General features: G+C 31.4%; 3 protein-coding genes across 4 annotated transcripts; 2 read left to right on the plus strand and 1 right to left on the minus strand.

Moving 5' to 3' along the window:
- Positions 1 to 95: 95 nt before the first annotated feature.
- Positions 96 to 6,164, plus strand: LOC123701045. Its single transcript, XM_045648458.1, has 4 exons — positions 96 to 204; positions 1,584 to 1,639; positions 4,955 to 5,090; positions 6,049 to 6,164. The coding sequence occupies exons 1-4, from the start codon at positions 177 to 179 to the stop codon at positions 6,162 to 6,164; spliced, it is 336 nt and encodes a 111-aa protein (XP_045504414.1). The 5' UTR covers positions 96 to 176.
- Positions 6,165 to 8,915: 2,751 nt separating this feature from the next.
- Positions 8,916 to 14,682, plus strand: LOC123700960. The gene is made up of 3 exons (XM_045648347.1): positions 8,916 to 9,029; positions 9,303 to 9,438; positions 14,526 to 14,682. Exons 1-3 carry the CDS (start codon positions 8,952 to 8,954, stop codon positions 14,633 to 14,635), a joined length of 324 nt encoding a protein of 107 aa, XP_045504303.1. The 5' UTR covers positions 8,916 to 8,951; the 3' UTR covers positions 14,636 to 14,682.
- Positions 14,683 to 14,695: 13 nt separating this feature from the next.
- Positions 14,696 to 15,957, minus strand: LOC123700959. Of its 2 annotated transcripts, none has more exons than XM_045648345.1 (2): positions 15,876 to 15,957; positions 14,696 to 15,454 (listed from the first exon to the last, which is right to left on the minus strand). In XM_045648345.1, the coding sequence occupies exon 2, from the start codon at positions 15,449 to 15,451 to the stop codon at positions 15,110 to 15,112; it is 342 nt and encodes a 113-aa protein (XP_045504301.1). In that variant the 5' UTR covers positions 15,452 to 15,454; positions 15,876 to 15,957; the 3' UTR covers positions 14,696 to 15,109. The 2 variants fall into 2 exon arrangements, with proteins under 2 accessions (XP_045504301.1, XP_045504302.1); XM_045648346.1 differs by having other exon boundaries at positions 14,696 to 15,457; positions 15,879 to 15,953.
- Between the last annotated feature and the right edge of the window lie 5,142 nt (positions 15,958 to 21,099).

A 21,099-nucleotide genomic window follows, 5' to 3' on the forward strand; every position in this document is an offset into this window, starting at 1 on the left:
ATTCTAAGAACACAAATAGAAACATAAAATATTTTTATTACATTCTGTGTGAATTACAAGATTGCTATTGTATACGAAAGTAATATACTTCAATAACTTTATTTCATCATATAGTTGAAGCAAGAGCTTTTATAATGGATTAACAGGTTTTTCAAAGAGATTTCAATGCAATAATTATGCGAAATTATGATCATATTTTATTAGGTGAGTAATTAATTTCTACATAATCGCCGCTTATTATTCAGTAGTAATCCAGAGATTCTGCGTTTGATCTCTGATTAATAGGTATCAAACGCAGTAAAATTAAATTATTATTTATCATACCATAAAAAATAATAATAAGACACAGTTTTAGTTGAATATGTATTCTGTTGTTAAATATACTAGTACAAATAGTAGTCGCTTTCGTATTGATAATATTCTGTCACGCAAATAGCATAGATTTTTTTACAGTTAAACCTTAGATTAAGGATTGGTCTCCGCGCGCGCGCTACGACTAGATACCGCTCCACCTAAAAACAATAGCTCCGTGAGTGCGGCAACTCAGTTCTGTAGTGTGTGTAAGGCCATTTGTAAGGACGCTAGTGTGTGTGAAGAATTGTACTGCCAGCTACATAAATTTTACCCCATAAATGGGAAATGGGCTATCTTGGAAAGAAGTTTGAAAAATATTTTTATTTCATTTTGGCCTTGCCGGGAATCGAACCCATGAACATGTGACTCAAATCCACTTGCGATGCCACTATACTATCACAAAGGTTTTTTAAAAGTAAAAAAGCGGTAATAAAAAAAATAATATATATATGAGTCAGTTAAACAAGGTTAAACAGAAATAAATTATTGTTATTATCATTTTTTTTTATAATATGCGTTAGTAATAGTATTGTAAAAAAAAAAACATTATGAATAAAATAAGTTCAAATTAAAAGTGTATTTTTGGGATATGCAGTACGGCAACACTAAATGGCGTCGTATTTTCGTAAACAACATTTTCAAAGTACAGGTGAAATATTGAATAATACGATTATTCCTGATGGTACGTGATCCCAGTGTCTTTCTTATTATTTGTTGTATTTTTTTTAAACAGTTTTATGGCACAAACAGGCATTTTACTTCAGGTTTTGTCCAAAATCTTTAGAAACTATCGGTACGCCCTCTCCACACAATGCTTGTGACACGACTGGCTCGGGTACGCCGATTTCGGCGTACTTTTAGTTGCCGCATTTTTCGAGTACGCCGGCGGTATCTAGTCGTAGCGCGCGCGGAGACCAATCCTTAATCTAAGAGTTAAACAATGTTCATGATCAGCAGTAGGTACTTCTGAAAATAAGCATACAATTAGAAACGGTTCACATCTGTATATATTATTATCTGTATATATATTATAAGCCTTCAGATTTTTATAAATTTATTCTTTTTAATTCAAATTCTTCAGATTTTTACCCTACTTCAAAAAAGGAGATGGTTCTCAATTGAATTCATTTTTTAATGTATTTTTTGTACCTAATCAATTTGGAACAAAAAAATAACAATAAACGTAATAAGTATAATTTGTTATACTAAATAAATATTATTTATTTCAGTCACACATTTACTAGCGTATATTACTTTAGCTTCGTCACACAGTGAATCCATTAAAGTAAGTAAGAAAAAAATGTTATTTAGTCTTGTTTAACGTCTTCCAAAAGTACTGATTGCTTCCATTAATATTATACCTACTGAGCCTAATTGCTATAAATGGTCTCTGAAATGAGCGCCATCTAGGTATATTTAAAATTATTTATTATACTGTACAGAACTTTCTTTTATTTTAGTAATCACTATATAGTAAAAAACAAAGTCGCTTTCTCTGTCCCTATGTATGCTTAAGTCTTTAAAACTAAGCAACGGATTTTGATGGGTTTATTTTTAATAGATAGTGTGATTCCAGAGGAAGGTTTTAGTACATAATTTATTAGGTTTTAATTAAAGTGGGCAAAGCCGCGAGCGGAAAGCTAGTCAATAATAAATCATAACTCTTCTTTCTATATCTAAATTCATAGATAACTTTCTACCTACACCAAACTATTAAATATATAAATAAATTTTGTATAGGTATCTTCTATGTATATAATATGTTATTATTTTTAACCGACTTCAAAAAAAAGGAGGAGGTTATCAATTCGGCCGGTATATTTTTTTTTTTTTTTTTATGTATGTACACCGATTACTCCGAGGTTTCTGAACCGATTTACGTGATTCTTTTTTTGTTCGATGCGGGATGGTGTCGAATTGGTCCCATAAAAATTTTATTCGGATAGGCCCAGTAGTTTTTATTTTATGAGCATTTTTGTCTGTAGGTATTTGTAAATTTTGCAAGTGCAAGTTTGAAGTCGGTTGTTTTTAACGCAGTTATCACTTGTTATATAATATTCAATTTCATGTGTACCTTATGTCACACCCCGGACACTCCGTACAAAATTATCGTTTTGACAGTCACACTGTAGAGACTGCAAATGTGTGTGTTAACGCTTTATGGTTGGCACATTTGTGACTAGCGTAAAAAAAATTCGCGTTTTTCTGATGAAATACATCCGTAAACAGCACAATATCTAACCATTTTCTACGAAAAACGATAATCACAAATCCAAAATAATAAAATTACTTTAAGTCAATTTGATTGATGTTGTCAATCTTAAATAATAATGGTTAAAAGTTCAATTAATGTCTTGAGGAGGTTTGACTTGGAGGCCGATGACCTAGAAGAATTATATTTACATTTTCCATCATACTCAAATTTACTTTTATGTACTTGTTATATTCCACCAGTTTCTAGAAATAATATTTACGATAGATTTTTTTACAAACTCCATGACATCTATACAAATTGTACATTCAGTAATTATCTTATAATAGGTGATTTTAATCTATCCTATCTCAAATGGTCATCGGAATGCCCCTCGTCGGGCCCATTATCATGTGACACGGATACGGCTAAGTTATTATCATACACAATGTCCTACCTTAATTTAAAACAATATAACACAATTTCAAATGAAAATAATAAAATACTCGACCTTATCCTAAGTAACATTATAGGAACTTCTGTTTGTGTTGCAGATGACCCGTTGCTTAACGTAGTTCCCCACCATCCTCCCCTAGATACCATACTGGAAATAGATACTCAACTCGACCTTATGTGTAGCGCTCCCAAAACGAAACGAAACTTTTTTAAAGCTAACTATGATTTAATTAACCAAGATCTCTCAAATATAGACTGGATATCGTAACTTAGTAGCCTCACTCCTGATGATGCGGTTGATCTTTTCTATGAATATATGTATAATAAAATTATTGAGGAACAGGTACCCTTAGCAAAAACGAAATCTAAACGTTATCCAGTGTGGTTTTCTAAAGGTTTAATTTCTACTCTAAGAAAGAAAGTTAAAGTTTGGACGCGTTGGAAAGTCTATAAATCACTAAGAGACTATCAGGAATTCAATCTGCTTAGAAAGCGAGTAAAATTACTTATTAGGAATTGTTACACCAAGTATATAGCTAACGTGGAATCATCACTTAAGGAGAACATCAAATATTTCTGGAAATACACGTCTGACTTAAAAGAAACCAACTCAGGTTATCCTAAAATCATGAAATTAGCAAACTCTTCATCTTGCGATCCCAGCGTAATTTGCGAAATGTTCTCCAATTACTTTCAATCTGTATTTGAACCTATTACCCCTGGAGCTTACAATACCATTGAACTCTTAGACAATAAAAGTATACTAAATTTGCATCATATAAACTTAACTAATAATGAAATATACAAAGCATTAAAGGATAACAACGGTAACGATAAAGGAACGTCTTGACCAACAGACGTTCAGTAACTGATGCTGTCACTTTAAGAAGCATTTGCGTGGGTGAAATTGATTCTTCGAACTTACTAGCCGACTTGTCCTTTCGTGTGCCTTCGCGACCAACTCGTTCGAAATGTCTTTTCCATTTACAACATACCAGAACCAACGCAGGACAACGCGCGCCACTTCACAGAATGTGTGTCTTACACAATGACAAACTGAATGAAATAGATATGTTTTCATGCTCCCGATATAGTTTCAAATGTACAATTAGCCAATTATATGTATAATTTTTCTAACGTTGGATAATGTACATGCTTAGTTAATGCTTTCCCTTAGTTTAATATTTCAGAAATCTGTGTTAGTTTTAAGTATTTGGCTCCCTTGCAACAGATACCTATCAATTATTGTACAAGTGAGTTTTCTTTTACTTTTTCTATTTATGTTCACTGTGAGACGTAGAGGAAACAATTGTTAATGTTACCATTGTATGTCATTAATTTATATATTACACGGGTTTAATTGTTTCTGTAAGATCTCCAAATAAATAAATAATAAAATAAATAATAATAAATCTTCGTTGCGTATCGTCCTTGCAGACAAATGCAAGTGCGGACCATTTTTAGGCTGATCGTGCGGAGTGAGGTAAGTGTTTAATTTTGGCGGGAGGCGGAGAGTGTCCGTTCTGTAGCGTTTAGCTACTATGTATTATGTATTCTGTGCTTATGTCGTATTTGTAAATTTAATTTCAATTTACAAATATGACATACGATCCATATGAAAGTATTTTTAATTCTGAGAAAAGCCTTGATCTCGTTTTCAAACAACAAACTTAAAACGAGTAGAGAATACAAAGCATGTTAAAAATACCTCCTTGGTACGTATTTATTATACAACAGTGGTTGAAAAATTAGATTTTTAAAATAATATATTTCATTTAATTAGAGAAGAAATAAAATGTTATCAACTTTTTATAATTAACTTTATTAATCACAAAAACCACGATAAAATGGTGAACTCTACATTCATGCCTCAGTTTAATCAGTAATCTGTTTAACCAATAGATTTGTATATTATTGTATTTAATTATTACTTAAAATATAATTTAACCGTAGAATGAAGAAGAATGCAAGATAGCAGATCTCTGTGTTCACGACAAAGTGCCGATGTGCGGGATTGACTCCTGTGGGGAAATGCGCACCTTCATCGATACCTGTGACATGCATGAATTCAATTGTGATAGCAAAAAGGGTTATATATTTATAGATTTTTTCCTATTTTTGTGTATCACAGACGCTTCATACGACAAGGATAATTATTCGCTCTTACTAGTACCTACGTATATACAGTAGTATACACTTTAGTAGTAACTAAAGACACCATAACTCTGGAAAATAATTACTCTTATTCACAAAAGTTTTGTAAAAAAAATACTTCCAATTATTTTTCAAAGGCTTACCAGCAGTTTTTATTTCTTCCTATTAAACTAATAGACTAGAATTAAATGCGTAAAAATTTCACAAATTATATTTTCTTTTTTCTTTTGGAAAGTGAAACCGAGGAGTAAAGCCACATTTATGTAATACAACACGATCCTCAGCTATTATAGAACAATGAGTCTATTCAATCCAACATCAAACAAAACCTACAATTTGAAAAGAATCTGCGTATCTTATACGATAGAAGTTTTAATGGCTGAATAATCTTGCCAAGAGATTTTACTGAAGTTTTTTAATCATATCTTTTAATAGGTACTTCGTTTATCAGTATCACTACAAAGTATAAAACAAAGTCGCTTTTTCTGTCCCTATGTCCCTTTTTATGTTTAAATCTTTAAAACTACGCAACGGATTTTGATGCGGGTTTTTAATAGATAGAGTGATTCAAGAGGAAGGTTTTAGTATATAATTTACTAGCGGTCCGCCCCGGCTTCGCCCGTGGTACATATTAACGTTTTCTCTACATAAGAACCATCCTCGTACTTCAAGGAATATAATAAAAAAAGAATTATCGAAATCGGTTCAGCCGTTCTCGAGTTATGGAATTACAACGAAAAGTGGCATTGATTTTTATATATTAGATTAGGTTTAAGACAAAGCGGTCGAAGCCGCGGGCGGTAAGCTAGTAATAATTATTGTACAGAAAAGTATAGTTTAGAGTATTTTTATTTTTCTTAAATAATTAACGTAATACAATATTGTAATTCTAGATTTCAAACAAAGACCGATCCATGAATGTTGGGTTACGTGCAAACGCGGAAGATCTTTCAAGAAACCTGAATTTAGAACCGATTGCAATTTAAATATGAAATCTAAATATAAATAGAGCACTCATTTGAGACTTTTATTTAAGTTCTTTATTCCTTATTACTTTACAGTTATGTTAAGCAAATATTAATATCTATTTAAAGGTTTTATGTACGTGAAACGAATTATCTCTATATATTATAAAAAAAATCACGATTTTTTTATAATTTTACGGCTAAAATGACTAGAATAAGTAGAATCCACAAAGAATTTTAATATTCGATTACACGTTAATACGTTGATATCCTTATCTTGATAATATATATGGGTGATTATACAAAAATGGGGTAACTTTGAAGGATATTTTGTTTACTATATTTTTTATATCAGATTATTACAAATTAGGGTGTATATGATAGCTAATCTAATAAATATATTGTTCCAAATCGGGCCAGCCACTTTTTTAAGTAGATTGTGAGATATTTTAAATTTTCTGGATTTGGCCTCCAGGGGACTGACAAGGCTAACATAGTACTGATAAAAAACACAATTTTGTAATATTCTTAAAGAAATTCAATGAAAATCACTACAAATCTCTCAGTTTTAATAATGGCACATGTCTTTTAAGTATTAAAATCACTTAGTTACATTTAAAAATGATAATTGATAATATATTGTGATACTGGGAAAAAACAATGTCTCAATTTTCAAAACAGCCTTCTGACATTTAACGCAACGTGAATATTCTTACTCTCTTACTTATCTTACTACTTTGACTTAGTTTTACTTAATATTTCAAGTAATTCTCAAACAATAGAAACAAAAAAAACGGCCAAGTGCGAGTTGGACTCCTAACAAACCTATTTTTTATTATGTTTGTAACTTAAAATTTACACTTTTAGCAATTTTTCCTTTATCTGTGTTATAAGACGTTGCTTTTTACCATATTTTAAGACTGTATACACGGCAAGCATCCTGTGTATTTTTTTATTCCCTTGCGAATATTTAATTTTGCGGAAATTTGCAGTATTAACGGATGTAGGTATCTTTTAATTGCGTTGCGTTATAAGTTTCATTTTTTTACAGCCCCAAGGGTTCTTAATCTTGAGTATTCAATATAAATTTCAAATTGATACCTCCACGCGCTTCAAAAAAACGTCATAACAGACAAACGGACAACAAAGTGATCCTATAAGGGTTCTGTTTTTTCCTTTTGAGGTTCGGAGCCCTAAAAATCTAACATTATTTATGTTAAAAGTACTAATTTTCATAAATTGGTTCATGGTTTTTAACCAAAGGCTTGAATGAAAGTCTCATCTGAGTTTTCATAAGAGCCTTTTGACATTTTTATAATGTTATTAAAATAATTAACTTTTATGTTATTTTGAGGTAATTTTACTTCACAATATTATACGTTTACGTATTTATCTAATAAATACATATACCAAGCTATGCCCTGAAAGCATCAAAATCAATAAATAAAATAAGATCTTTTAAATAAAATTATTAGTAGTTTGTTTCAATAGCTCTTTTCTTTGCTACTCTTTTTTAAATGTTTCTTCCCTAGTCAAATTCAGTTTCTTTTAGCGTGGCGCATGATGTTTTAAACTGAAATATCAAATAGAAATGCTTATACCAATAGCAATCAAGATAAAAGTTCTCAAAAACGATAGAATCATCAGTACTATGGAGTCGCGTCAGTCCACTGGCGCGATATCTGACATAGGACTGATGCCAGCGGATTGATAAAAAGGGACTTAATATGAGATTATAATCACAAATTATGTTTTTTTGCCTTATTTCTTATATCAACAAACTATATTTTTACACATCATACTTAACCATGTATGAATGAAAATAAAAATCAGTTTAACAATAAAATAACGACTCACCATAGGACTGAAATGTTGACTGGCGCAGCACGAATTTAGAGGACAAACACAACCCTAGCGCTGGTACAGTTATGACGGCCATCAAAATATGGGATGCACAAGTAACTTCATTACCAACATTAATATTTAGACAGGGATTTGACCTCGACTTGGTGATATTTAGCGAGAATTTCAAATTTAAAAAACACACAACGGACTGACCAATAAAAACGATGACAAAGTTTATTTTTATTTTTTAAATAAAATGTTAAACATTTCGTTATGAAAGTTATACTATATAATACTATGTATATCAAAGATTGTCCTGAATTAGTAAGTTTTCTCTAATCAATGATAATGTTTATAAAATAGTCACTTGATTGTTGGTTTTCGGAGTTGTGACATGCCAAAGTACTGATTATTTAAGTATTAATTTTGTTTTTTTATCAATTTGTATTTTAAATAAAGAAGTGAAAGTGAGTGACCAAATAAAGGACGCTTTATTGTTTTAAAATAGATTGTTATTTGATTAAAATATAATAAGGCTTTGTATAAATTGGCTGGTGACATTGAGTTACCCCATTTTTGTATAATGACCCATATATATATATATATATATATATATGTACAATTTATATTTAAAAACTAAAAAAGAGCGTGTGTGTTGAGGACACGAGTGAGAAGTGAAACTTCTTAGAGAAGATTCAAAGATACCAAAATCGTCGCCTTACTCCATGACGCGACCTTGAAATTTTACTCTCAACGCGCCTAAGCAAGTTTCACTTCAAAACATAAGAAAATAAAATACGGCTTATATTTAAAGTACCCTGTTCAATACATCGGTTGTTAGGTTTAACGCAGAATTTAATGCAATTCTGCGAGTACAGCAAGTGAGCCAATAAAACAGCTTTCATATAAAATTTTACGATCACACTTAATGCATGTGTAATCGAGAAATATTAAGCTTTGTATAGAACCATGTTGATACTGAAACTATGTTGTATGTATTTAGTTTAGTTTTACTATTGATTATGAAGGTGAAGATTTGCGTGGCACACGTAGATGGAGCTAAGGTATGAAATTTAAATTATATGAGAATTACCAGATAATTTATTAGTTTTATATAATCATTTTATTCTTAACTATCTACATATTATAACTTCTAAACTTCAAAAAATCACATGACATATTAATATGGGGGTGATTCGAGTAGACCAAGCGGTGCTCTACCTCTGAATCACCTCTTGACAGTCTTTCCTGCGACAACGTACGCTTAGATGTTTTTAAGAAAAAACATATTCAAGAGTATAAGAATACTCTTTCGTTCGTTCGTTCTACAATTTCAGCTCGAAGAAGAGTGTAACGTAGCAGATATATGCCGACACGACCAAGTGCCAATGTGCGGGATCGACTCTTGTGGCGAAATGCGCACCTTTATCGATACGTGTGATATGCATGAATATAATTGTGACAGTCGAAAGGGTTTGTACTGTTTGACATAATAGAGAGCTTATTTAATAGCTTTAATAAATTAATTAGTGGTTTATGCTTAGGTTTATGGTACAATAAGGACATGTAACAATAAAAAATGCAGTCTTGTCAATGGAATACCGTTTCCTGCAAGACAACTGTTTGCAATTAGCTACTTATTTAATTTAATTTAGTTTCAACATCTTTTAACATTTATTGCCAATTCACAACTTCTAGATATTATGTTCTTTAGTTCATCTGTTAGTTAAAATTACTAACAATATTTTCAAAAATACTACAAAAAATATTGAATAAACTATCAGAGATTTATAAGAGAGTGGTGAAACATCTTATGTATCTATTGTATCTTCATCAACATCTTAGGTATCTATTGGCCATTTAATAAAAAAATTATCCTTAATTTAACTATTTTTTATATATATATTTTTTTCTGTTGTGTTGAAATAGATATCTTTAACTTCTTCTACTTGGTGCTAGCAGTATTAATTCATAAACTCTACACTCAGTCATTTTAATTCTACACATTTTAATTGCTGATCTCGTTTTCCTTTCAACTCACTCAGCCGATTTTCCTTTTTGACTGGCAAACAATGATACATAGTTACTTACTTTTAACATCAAAACTTTCATACTATATAATATATACATTTATAGCATAATTTAGTCCGTAAAGGTACAAGTCCGAGACGGGCCGCAGACCGCAACCGCAGGCGACACTGTGGCTACCGGCTGCGGTTACCGCAATGCTGCCTGCGGTCGCTATTCCAACTGCGGCTGCATGCCGTGGCTGCACAATGCACAGAACGCAAAAGTCATAAGAATTCACCAATTAAAATATAAATAAACAAATAGTTGCCATGGCAATAATTGGCATTTGCATACTGCAGTCTGCGGTCGCTGCGCGCCGCGGCCGCACGCTGCGCGTTGCGTCTGCAGGCAGCAGTGTTGCCGCGCTTGGAATCAATTTCATAGATGTTCATAGAAACAAGTGCTGTCGCTTGCAGTTTGCGGTCTGCGGCCCGTCTCGGACTTGTACCTTTATCGTTAAAGTTAGAATACTCTTTACAGTCACTCGACTCTTTATTTAACATGGTGCTGACAGAATAACAGCGTTACAGCCTCAGCTGTAACATTTATGCTGAGTCAGTAATCCCTTTCCCTGAGGTGATACAGATATAATATAATATTATTACGTCTACATGTAATGTTATACCTTTTTTAAGTAATAAGTGTTGTCTGAATTTTAATGTACTGTATCATCTTTTTTGGGAATAAATGTGTTTCTATTCTATTCTATTCTATTCTATGTCGATAAATAATTATTTAAAACCTAAACAATTTCATGCGTGTACACTATATAGAGTAATATGCAATTCTATTGAATATTAACAAGGCTTTCTAGCACAGGAACAATGAGCAACCGCAGCCTACCCAATATAGAACCTAACCACTACAATACAAGTAATTGCACTCGAAACTTGTACTATGAAACTAAGTCTGAATAAGTACATGGTTAATAACATATTAGGGCAAAACATTTGTTTCAGGCATATAATTAACCTTCAGCTTCAATGTAAAATGTAACTAACTTGATTTTCACGTACAAATATTGTGTTAATATACTTATAGCATAATTGCTCGGCACATTTTTTTTTTTTATTTTATGACTAACTTAAAAAAATTCTGCAACTAGAGACGAGATAAAAAGGATATTTGCAAAATTTGCGGCTCGGCGTTTGGTATTTTTAAGTTATAGACTATAGAGTAAGGCTTTGAATGAATGATAATAATAATTGTACGTGCTAAAATAAAAACAGTACGTCTTGTTAGCTACGTCGTCGTCATTATAGTTTTTGTTGAGAATGATTGCAGATTGTGTATTACAATTTGTAGATTGACTTCGAGGCAGACTTCGAGTGTAGGTATGTTTACTCGAAAATTTAACTTAGGTATCGGGGATTACAAAGCGTAAATATATTAATAAATTCAAACCCTATAAAAAGCATTCCCTATATTAAGAGGGTAAATAAATCACTTTACATTTCTATTCATTACAATTTAGTAAGCTATTTGCACTGGGCTAAAAGCGGAAAATTTTTCATCATGAATCGTTAAATATCGTATTTGTGATCTAATTTCATCAGCATGTTTGTGTCCTATAAGTGGTCCTTTTGAAATTAATTTAAATATAATCTCTACAAAACCTGAAAATTTACGAGTACTTGTATAAAATCTACCCATAATGACTTTATTTAATGTTTTTCTTTGGTTTGTATTACGAGCCAAAACACACCTGTTGCAAAATACTTTCTTTGTCAATTACTGCTTAAATGTTTATTACACTTGGCCCTATTCCAGAAATTCGTAAAGTTTTAGTAAAGCTAGATTAGCACTTGTTGAATTCCTAACTACTAATGATGGTGGAGTTCTGTCTTATAGCCATAAAACACTAATTTCTATAGAAATAGAAATTAAACATTTTTTACGCATTTACAACGCGATTTATTCATTATATTATTTTCCCAACGTTTCGCACACTTTGCAGCGAGCGTGGTCACGGGGAGACTGTGAATTCTAAATCTATAATACTCTACTACTCTACTCAAACACTACACAAGTGATAACTGCGTTAAAAACAACCGACTTCAAACTTGCACTTGCAAAATTTACAAATACCTACAGACAAAAATGCTCATAAAATAAAAACTACTGGGCCTATCCGAACAAAATTTTTATGGGACCAATTCGACACCATCCCGCATCGAACAAAAAAATAATCACGTAAATCGGTTCAGAAACCTCGGAGTAATCGGTGTACATACATAAAAAAAAAATAAAAAAAAAATAATATACCGGCCGAATTGATAACCTCCTCCTTTTTTTTGAAGTCGGTTAAAAATACTAATTTCTTTTTCAAAATTTGACATCATTTTTTCAAGGTTAGAAGAAATTTAAAAAAATCATTTCAAACGACGTTGAAACGAATCATTAAAATACATAATTATAAGACGAAGAAGATATTGAAGTCAATTTATCAACTCACATTTATTAATAGGCAAAAGCAGAACGTATCTACAATAATATAATCCATAAGTGGTCTTAAATCAACGTAAATCAATTAATTAGTCATAACTAGTTCCAATCAATGCTATTATAAACAATAGAGCCTGTAAACTAAGTTCGTCATAACAATATTCAATGCTAATTTCCATATCTCATTAAATAGATCAACCCTTTGACATTCACGATAGCTAACGACCCGTAACCTTTGCCAATACGCTATAGTATCATTTGAGAGGAAAATTAATACGTGGGTGTATTGAACTTCAATTTATACTGGCGACGGTCATGTCATATCATCAAAAGCAGACAATTACGTAAATGGCTTTGTCTAGGTGAATTGAGGTGACTATTCACACAGATAGACGTTAAAATATGAATATTTTGGCACGACCAACTACTTAAAAAAATAGAAAAAATTAAAATCAATCTCTCTATAGAATACTAAAATTGGACATCGTATTTTCAATTTAAATTAAACAGTTGAATAAACTATACATCCTTTTAATACGGTATAAATCTCTAGAAAATAAATCAATTTACTATTTCTGCGAACTATTTACTTTATAAATATCATCTAATATTACTTGATCCCATAAGGAATTTTACGTTCAACTCCGCCTGAAATCACGTTTCATTTCTTTTCAAACATTTTTAATATAATCCGCCTACACAAGCAAATAGCGATTCAATTTGAGACAATGTTATTATATGTATAAATTTTGAAATAAAAGCTTTCTAAGATACACACGACCTTTATACGGTTCACTGGTTAAAGTTATTTAGAGAAAATCAATAGATACATCTTTTGCATAGGTATACCTAATATGTAATATTTTTTTTTGTAAATTTTGATACAAGAGAAGATAATATAAAAGTATCAATGTCGTATAATGCAATAAATATGATATCATCGAACCAAAATATAAAATCAGTGAAGAGAAACGATCGAAAGTATCGTTTTATGTTTTATCAAGGTTTTATCTCATAACAACTGTCATCTATCAAAAAATTTGAAGCTTCAAAGTTCAAGCTATTCAAATGCTTATACCCTAGTAAAACAACCGATCGGAATTAACAGTATTTTTTCAGAAAAAAATCGCATTACTTAATGTGATTAAGTAAATAGTTTCATTAAATCAAGCATAAAATAGGAACCAAACAGACATTTAGTGTTTACACACAAGAGTAGGAGATAGACACCGTTATGGCACAAGGAACAGAAATAAAATTGAAATGCCATTTTACCGGTTAGCCAAAGTTAAAAATTCATTTATGGGCCAAGGTATACTTTTTTACAACAGAATTCCTCATAGTATTAAAGAGTTTAGTACTAGTACTTAATTTAAAAATTATGTAAAAAAACGTATTAGTTCAGAGAGCCTATTACAGCATTAAGGAATATATGGAAGATAAAAACCCATGGAGGGTTGTCGTGTAAAAACCACAGGACAGTTCTTTGGCATATTATGATAATATATACGTACAGTTACTTACATATTTTGTAAAATTAAGTTGTAATACTGAAATGATTTAAAAGAGCAACTATGGAGTTTCTTGCCGATTCTTCTCCATAGATACTGCTTTCCGAATCGGTGGTAAATGTTAAAAATATGTATTGACGTTTCAAAAGTGCTTCTCGAAGAAGTCTAATTGAATAAATAAATGTTTGAGTTTGAGTTTTATAATACATAAAGAAAATCGCTTATTCTTTCACTAGAGAAGTACGTTCTTCTATTATATAACAACCAATAAATTGTCCAATTGTCTATATACTTACTTACTTCCTGATTAAAAAGAAATTCCTATAAAAAGATATGAAAACAAAACCGTGTTTCAGTGGACCCAGTAGGGCAAAAAGGTGAATGGACCTTTATTCAGGTCATCTATTATTGATTTTCCATTGCACCAATACAGATTGGGATTCATATTATTGACATCTGTAACCTACTCTCAGTTTTGCTATATTAAGATTTGATTTAGATACATATTAAAATTAAATAATCGTCTCTTTACAGACTTTGTACAAAAACCAGTACACGAATGTTGGGTGACTTGCAAACGTGGTAGAAGTTTCAAAAAACGCGCCTACGGAGATGGCTGTGACATGGAAAATTTCATACAATAATAAATATTATTTTATAAATACTTACAGAATAAGTTATAGTGTACAAAGAAAACGATTAACAACAAAACAGTTACTTTATTGAATAAATTAACAGTTTTAAATACGAAACAATAACTTACGTTACTGTACTTATTGTTCGAGATCACAGATGAATATTGCTTTAATCACACACATTCATACTTTACATTCATACATGCCTAAAAATATCTTTAATAATAATTACCTAAAACAAGATGACGTCATGTGCACTATATTTACAGTGAAGGCCGAACTATAAAATAATTAACGTTAGTTTTAGATATAAATACAATCTTATTTTCTATATCAGTGGAAGTATACATTATGCAACAATTATTATTATTACTTATAACACTGCTGCAGCTGTTAACACTAGAACTATAACATTTTTAATTTATAAAGTATACATTAAAACAAGCCATGATTATAAGTATTTAGAGTCCTTGCGCTATGAAGTTATTGTTGATCTAAGAACCCAGCATTTTTAACAATATCATAAATCCTTTGACGTGGGATCTTCTCAGCTTCGCGTTCTACCACTTGCATTTCCTTGTTCGTGAACCAGGATTCCTTGGCAAGCCCTGCAGCAATAGATGGGTTGCTGTAGAAAGCGTTTGACTTTAGGAGATTTGGTGGTAATAGGGCTTCGCTGGCTGCATTCAGTTCGACAGCAGGGTGAGAGCTTACAGGTGCTGTGTTAGCGTATTCGATGCCAGCGTGGAGAGGTGCAGCGAAGAATAGCCCAGGACGAGCCTGTGTTACCCCAAGCACGGTGGCGATGACAAATAGTTTCCACATTTTGTGCTGAAATGTAAAATGGTGTTATAGCAATTTATGCTGCGCTATGTTTGCAATGTTTTTTGTACGTTAAGAATTGCTAGTTGCAATTTCTGAGTTTCATAGTAATTTATATTTTATTCACTAGCGCAACTTAATGAAACTAATTTCTCTCACTGCTCACAGTTAATTAATGGTTAAGATCAAAAAAATGAGAATAAAGAAAGAACATTACGTTCACGAGTTACGTATTTAAAATATGTCATTACGGGACTTAAGAGAAGGAAATAAGGATTTCATTACAAGAGAAAACGGGATAATTGGTTTACAAAATCTAATAAATTCCCAAACTATAGCGGTCTTTCGTGCTGTATCCCGACAATATCACGAAATATTTGACACACATATTTCAATGAATGAACACACTATATTTCCATTCAAAGATTACCTTATAAAAGTTTATCAAAACACAAGATCACAGTACCACAATCACAGTCACAAAAGTCACGGTCACGTCTATAGAACCACTGCGCGGGCGCACGCCGCAGTCACAATATATACCAGCTTTACATCAACCTTCCGAACACTTCCGGACGCAGTTCCGATATTACTTACTATTTAAAAAACGATTACTTTATATGATACTAAAAGTAAGTGGAAACATTAAATAAATTATGCAAAGAGATCGATTCGGAAATGTCTTATGCAGAATTTCGAATACATCATTTTTGTATTCGTCTGCACAAAGATAATTAATAAAAATATTGATTGATTATGTGCATAAATTTATAATATAGGTAGGTACTAGCTTTCCGCCCTTAGCTTCGCTCGCATTTTCAAAGAAAAACCCGCATAGTTCCCGTTTCCGTGGAATTTCCGGGATAAATCCTATGTGTTAATCCATTTTACTTCTATATGTGTGCTAAATTTCATTGTAATCGGTTCTGTAGTATTTGCGTGAAAGAGTAACAAATATACACACACACATCTATCCTCACAACTTTTGCAATCATAATATTAGTAAGAAGATAAGATAAAATCATACCTAATTATTTAGTATAATATGTCATACATGATCACCATTTAATTGAGAATTACCAGCTCTTGTCACGAACTGTCGCATGAACCTTGGCCATAATATATTATAATGACGAAATACGAAGCAATAGTACGCTTTTATTTTATAAAAATAACACGTTTCCTAACTTGTGTAATGAGAGAGCAACAGATCTTCTTCAATGCCAAATTTTAGCGAACAAAATGCTGAACGTTTGGACGATGTTCAAACTTTACGTGCTTCACAATGTTTGTTTTAGAAATGTTGGGCCCTGTTGCATAAAGTAAAATATTTTTGAAGTAGCGGCTCATAAAACTTATCCGTCCAATAAAGTATTACACGATAATATTAAAATGTCACGTAAACTGTCAAATACGGGCAATTAGAATACGTTTTTAAAATGGTAGTTTTATACATTATTCGACGAATAAGTTTTATCCAAGCATTGAAAAATCGGCCCTTATAGGAAAATATAATGAACTGACATGACCCATCATAATATTTGCGATGTTTAATTAACTTACAATCCTACAAATAATACTAAGAAGCATCAACCAGATCGTTAAGGACGCTGTTGATCCAAAATTCGACAGCAGATAGGTTCCAATTCGTTCCGAAGTATTCTCGACTTTAATTAAAAGCTTATTTCACTTCAATAGTACATTTCAACTAATTATCCGTATAGAACACCATTGCTCCAGTTACTCGCCTCGTTACCGTACAATGTCGTCACGATATATTCATAGTTAATTACATAGCTAACAAGAGATAAATGCTCACAAAGTTCACTCGTTCGCCTTGCTGCAGTTCCGTATATAATCTATTGCTTCCTAGTTCCGTTCCGAGATCTATAATAAGCCGTTATTCTGGATCAGCTCCCTTCAAATGACAAGGCCCTTTAGAGAAAATTGCTGTACCATTTATTACGAGATGCTATTAAATTTAATTGTATTAAAATTACTATGTAATTGATATGTCTTGATCATTGAAAGTTTTCGTTCCATCTTTGTATATTGTTATCGACGTCATGAGTTATATAAATTGTATTCATACTACAATAAAAAATACATGAGACACATTAAAACGTACCTATGAATAATAGAATTATTCGTAGAATGTAGCCACAAGCAAACGCCAGCGATTGTGGTGCAATTTTCTAAAATTTTGTATATAGCTAGTTAATACCTACTTACTAATAACGCACGGCTTATTAACATGAAAAGCACGTAATATTCAAATAGGTTATGCCAACGAAATGCAGGTCAAGTGACGACACTCTTAGCTCAAGATTATAAATAGTACCAAAATTTCTTCAGAATTACATATATTTTCCCAATAAATTTATTAGTAATTGTTTACCCAATCATAGTGTAGATTGAGTCAAATACTTTAGGTGTAGCTGTATCTAGGACCCAACCAGTTCCAAAGACGTTAGGAATCTATACGTGTCTACTATCTGTTATAGGTTATTTCCTACCACAATTAAGTAAATTTATTTAGCATAAACACAGTTTAATTAAGCAGTGTTTGCAGAATAAATGCCCTTCAATTAAGAGTTTCCTAATTTCCGAGATTTGAGCAACTTCTTTCTTTATCTTTAGAATTCGACACGAATATTTAACGTGACTGCAACAAGATGGCTTTCGTAAGGGTCGCGAGGAAAATTATAAGTTGGGTAAAATCTACGGCTTCAACGATTTTCAAGGACGGATGTGTCTGCAATAACCAGACCAAATCTATGGAGAAAATATACGATAATAAGTATATAATGTAAATTAAAAAATATTATGTAAGCCATTCATATATATTAGAAAGGTTTTAGTTATATTTTATCCGATCCGAATGGCATACGCAAACCGATTTAAAGGTTAGTTCTCTGTTAACGATAAAGTTATAAAATTAATTAATATAATGTGCTTGATTCTTAAGCTTATGATTCTAAAATTTGGGTCGTATTAATTATATTATTTACGAATGTTAAAGGAGAATAATTAGTTCGCAATATACCGAAAGCGAATTAAGGACCTTAAATAACGTGATTTAAGGGCTTATAAATTATCAATTAATTATCCTTTCATTGGATATATTTTACATGATTACAAATTACTAAACCTATAAAAATATAATTAAAACATGCATTGGTTGGTTACTTGACTGATTTAAAAGTAGGTTATTATAAATTGTTTAAAACCATACAAGAATTTTATTCATATTACCCCATTTTTAATTGCATTTAATATGTAAGTAAATAAAAGTGAATTTTCAATATAGCACAGACTTATTGGATGAGTATAGTATTTATATATTATAAACATCTTCAACTCTGACAACAAGAACATTTCATTACATTCATAAATAATTTAATATTTATAAGAAATATTTAATCAGAAAAAAGCATAATAAACATATAAATAACTCCACATAAAGCCTGCGTAACTAACGATTTCTTAAGATTATTACATGGTCAAGTTCATTGCAATACATGAACGAGGTCGACAAACATGTGACTACTGACTTAATGCCTTTAGAACTTTCGAGATCTTTTATAAAATATTTGATTTGTGCAACTGTTTATATTTGCATTGAAAGACGTTATTGAATCTAAATCTATACATATAATAAATCTGTAGAAGGGTCAATTCTGTACATTGAAAATATTGAAAAAATAAATAGCAGGGGGTGTTACTGGATCGATACCAAACCCAAATATGTGATTAAAAAAATTTTTGTCTGTCTGTCTGTCTGTCTGTCTGTCTGTCTGTCTGTCTGTATGTGAAGGCATCACGTGAAAACTAACGGTTCGATTTCGATGAAACTTGGTATAATTATACCTTATTATCCTGGGCATGAAATAGGATACTTTTTATCCCGGAAAATGAAAAAATACTTTCAGAGTTGTTGTTATATTCAGATGTTATTTCAGAGTTGTTGTCATACCATAATATTGTAAAAAGCGTTATATCTATCGTATTACTTTAGTATTATAAAACAAACTGCCGCTTCTTACACTTGATTTTATGATTTATTACGAACTCATGTCTATGATTTGTCTTTCATCGCATTTCACTATTAACATGGTATTAATTTTTGGGTTCCCCTATGTGTACCTACGAAACTACTCTATCAGTTTATTTACCATATATAAATAATATAATATTACCAAAAATAAATTATAGTTATAATGTTGCGATTAGTATAAAATTTATATTAAAGAGCAACATATTCACGAAAGAGTGATTTAAATTTTCAGCTTTTTGGTATTAATATTCTACTATCAACACAATTATATATCCGTGCTTGAACGCCTTTTCAAGATAAAATCAGTATAAAAAATGCAATCCCATCAAAACGGGTAGAGTAGTTTTGTATTAACAGCGACAATCGACCGGCGGGCACGTGCAGGTAAACCAGGGCGCTTCAGTAGTATGCTTTTGTCTTGTGCTATCCTATATGAAAAGTATTTTTGGTTTTGGTGTTTGTGTGAAATATTTAGACTATATTATTTATTACCCATGCCTTTTTCCGCGTGGACTTTCCTATTTAAAGATTTTTCCTATTTTCCTCTTCCTTATCTTCTTAATATATATAAATCTCGTGTCACAATGTTTGTCCTCAATGGACTCCTAAACCACTTAACCGATTATAATAAAATTCGCACACCATGTGCACTTCGATCCAACTTGAGAGATAGGATAGTTTAAATCTCAAATCGTTTTAGAGAAAGCGGGCGAAGCCGCTGGCGGTAAGCTAGTTATAAATATTATTTGATATGTGTTCTCCAAACAGAGAGACAAAATAATTCAAGTAGAATTGTCAAAATTAATTAAATTAAAAGTCACTGGAAAACTGCTAATACTGTTAATTAAATTTGAATTTTCTGAAAAAAAGTTCTGGTCGCGTCTGCTTCTTACAGTGAACAAAAAGTAATTAACTGCTGGATAAATATTTAATTATCTCTATGAAATAAATGTAAATCTAATGATTTCAACAAATGTAGTATTTATTCGAATCTGGTTTTCATTTTCCCAGTGCTGTAATTAAAAGTCTATCCATCTCAGAAGTGTCAGATAAACCAACAATAGGAACCTTGACATTACCCGCCGTTTTCGCAATTTATCCCAGGCCATGTGATGTGATCACTAATCTACGCATTTCAATGGATATTTAACCTTATTTAAAAGTTATTTGCATTGTATTAAATAATTATATGCATATAATATACCTTATTCAACTGTTAACAATGCAGCATTATATAACAAACGTGCTATGACACTTTAATATTATGGTTAAATTGACAAGTTCTAAAAATTGCAAAACGGTCTTCTTATATTATGATTCCTAGGAAACATTACCTAAGTACTGGAATTCAGTTTACCAGAATGTTTTTAACATCTTAAGAAAAATACCTTTATTGAAATTACCAAACTTTTGGTGCAGTTATTTTAAATTTGAACGTAACTTTTAGTGGTAATGTTCAAAGTTGAATCCAGACACGATTAAAAAGTCACAGCCCTGAAGAACGTTTTTGTCTTTTGTCAGAACACTTAGTACACAAACATAGTTGAATAACCCTAAAGTCTGTGCCACTAAAAATTGGCTGGAAGCCAAATTC

This window comes from Colias croceus, chromosome 20, assembly GCF_905220415.1.
Source record: "Colias croceus chromosome 20, ilColCroc2.1".
Taxonomy (NCBI): Eukaryota; Metazoa; Arthropoda; class Insecta; order Lepidoptera; family Pieridae; genus Colias; species Colias croceus.

Coding starts and splice junctions, on each gene's coding strand:
- LOC123701045 (XM_045648458.1), top strand. CDS start 177: ATGCGAAATTATGATCATATTTTATTAG. Junction 205..1,583: donor TTATGATCATATTTTATTAG/GTGAGTAATTAA, acceptor TATTTATTTCAG/TCACACATTTACTAGCGTAT. Junction 1,640..4,954: donor CACACAGTGAATCCATTAAA/GTAAGTAAGAAA, acceptor ATTTAACCGTAG/AATGAAGAAGAATGCAAGAT.
- LOC123700960 (XM_045648347.1), top strand. CDS start 8,952: ATGTTGTATGTATTTAGTTTAGTTTTACTATTGATTATGAAGGTGAAG. Junction 9,030..9,302: donor CACACGTAGATGGAGCTAAG/GTATGAAATTTA, acceptor CTACAATTTCAG/CTCGAAGAAGAGTGTAACGT. Junction 9,439..14,525: donor TAATTGTGACAGTCGAAAGG/GTTTGTACTGTT, acceptor GTCTCTTTACAG/ACTTTGTACAAAAACCAGTA.
- LOC123700959 (XM_045648345.1), bottom strand. CDS start 15,451: ATGTGGAAACTATTTGTCATCGCCACCGTGCTTGGGGTAACACAGGCT.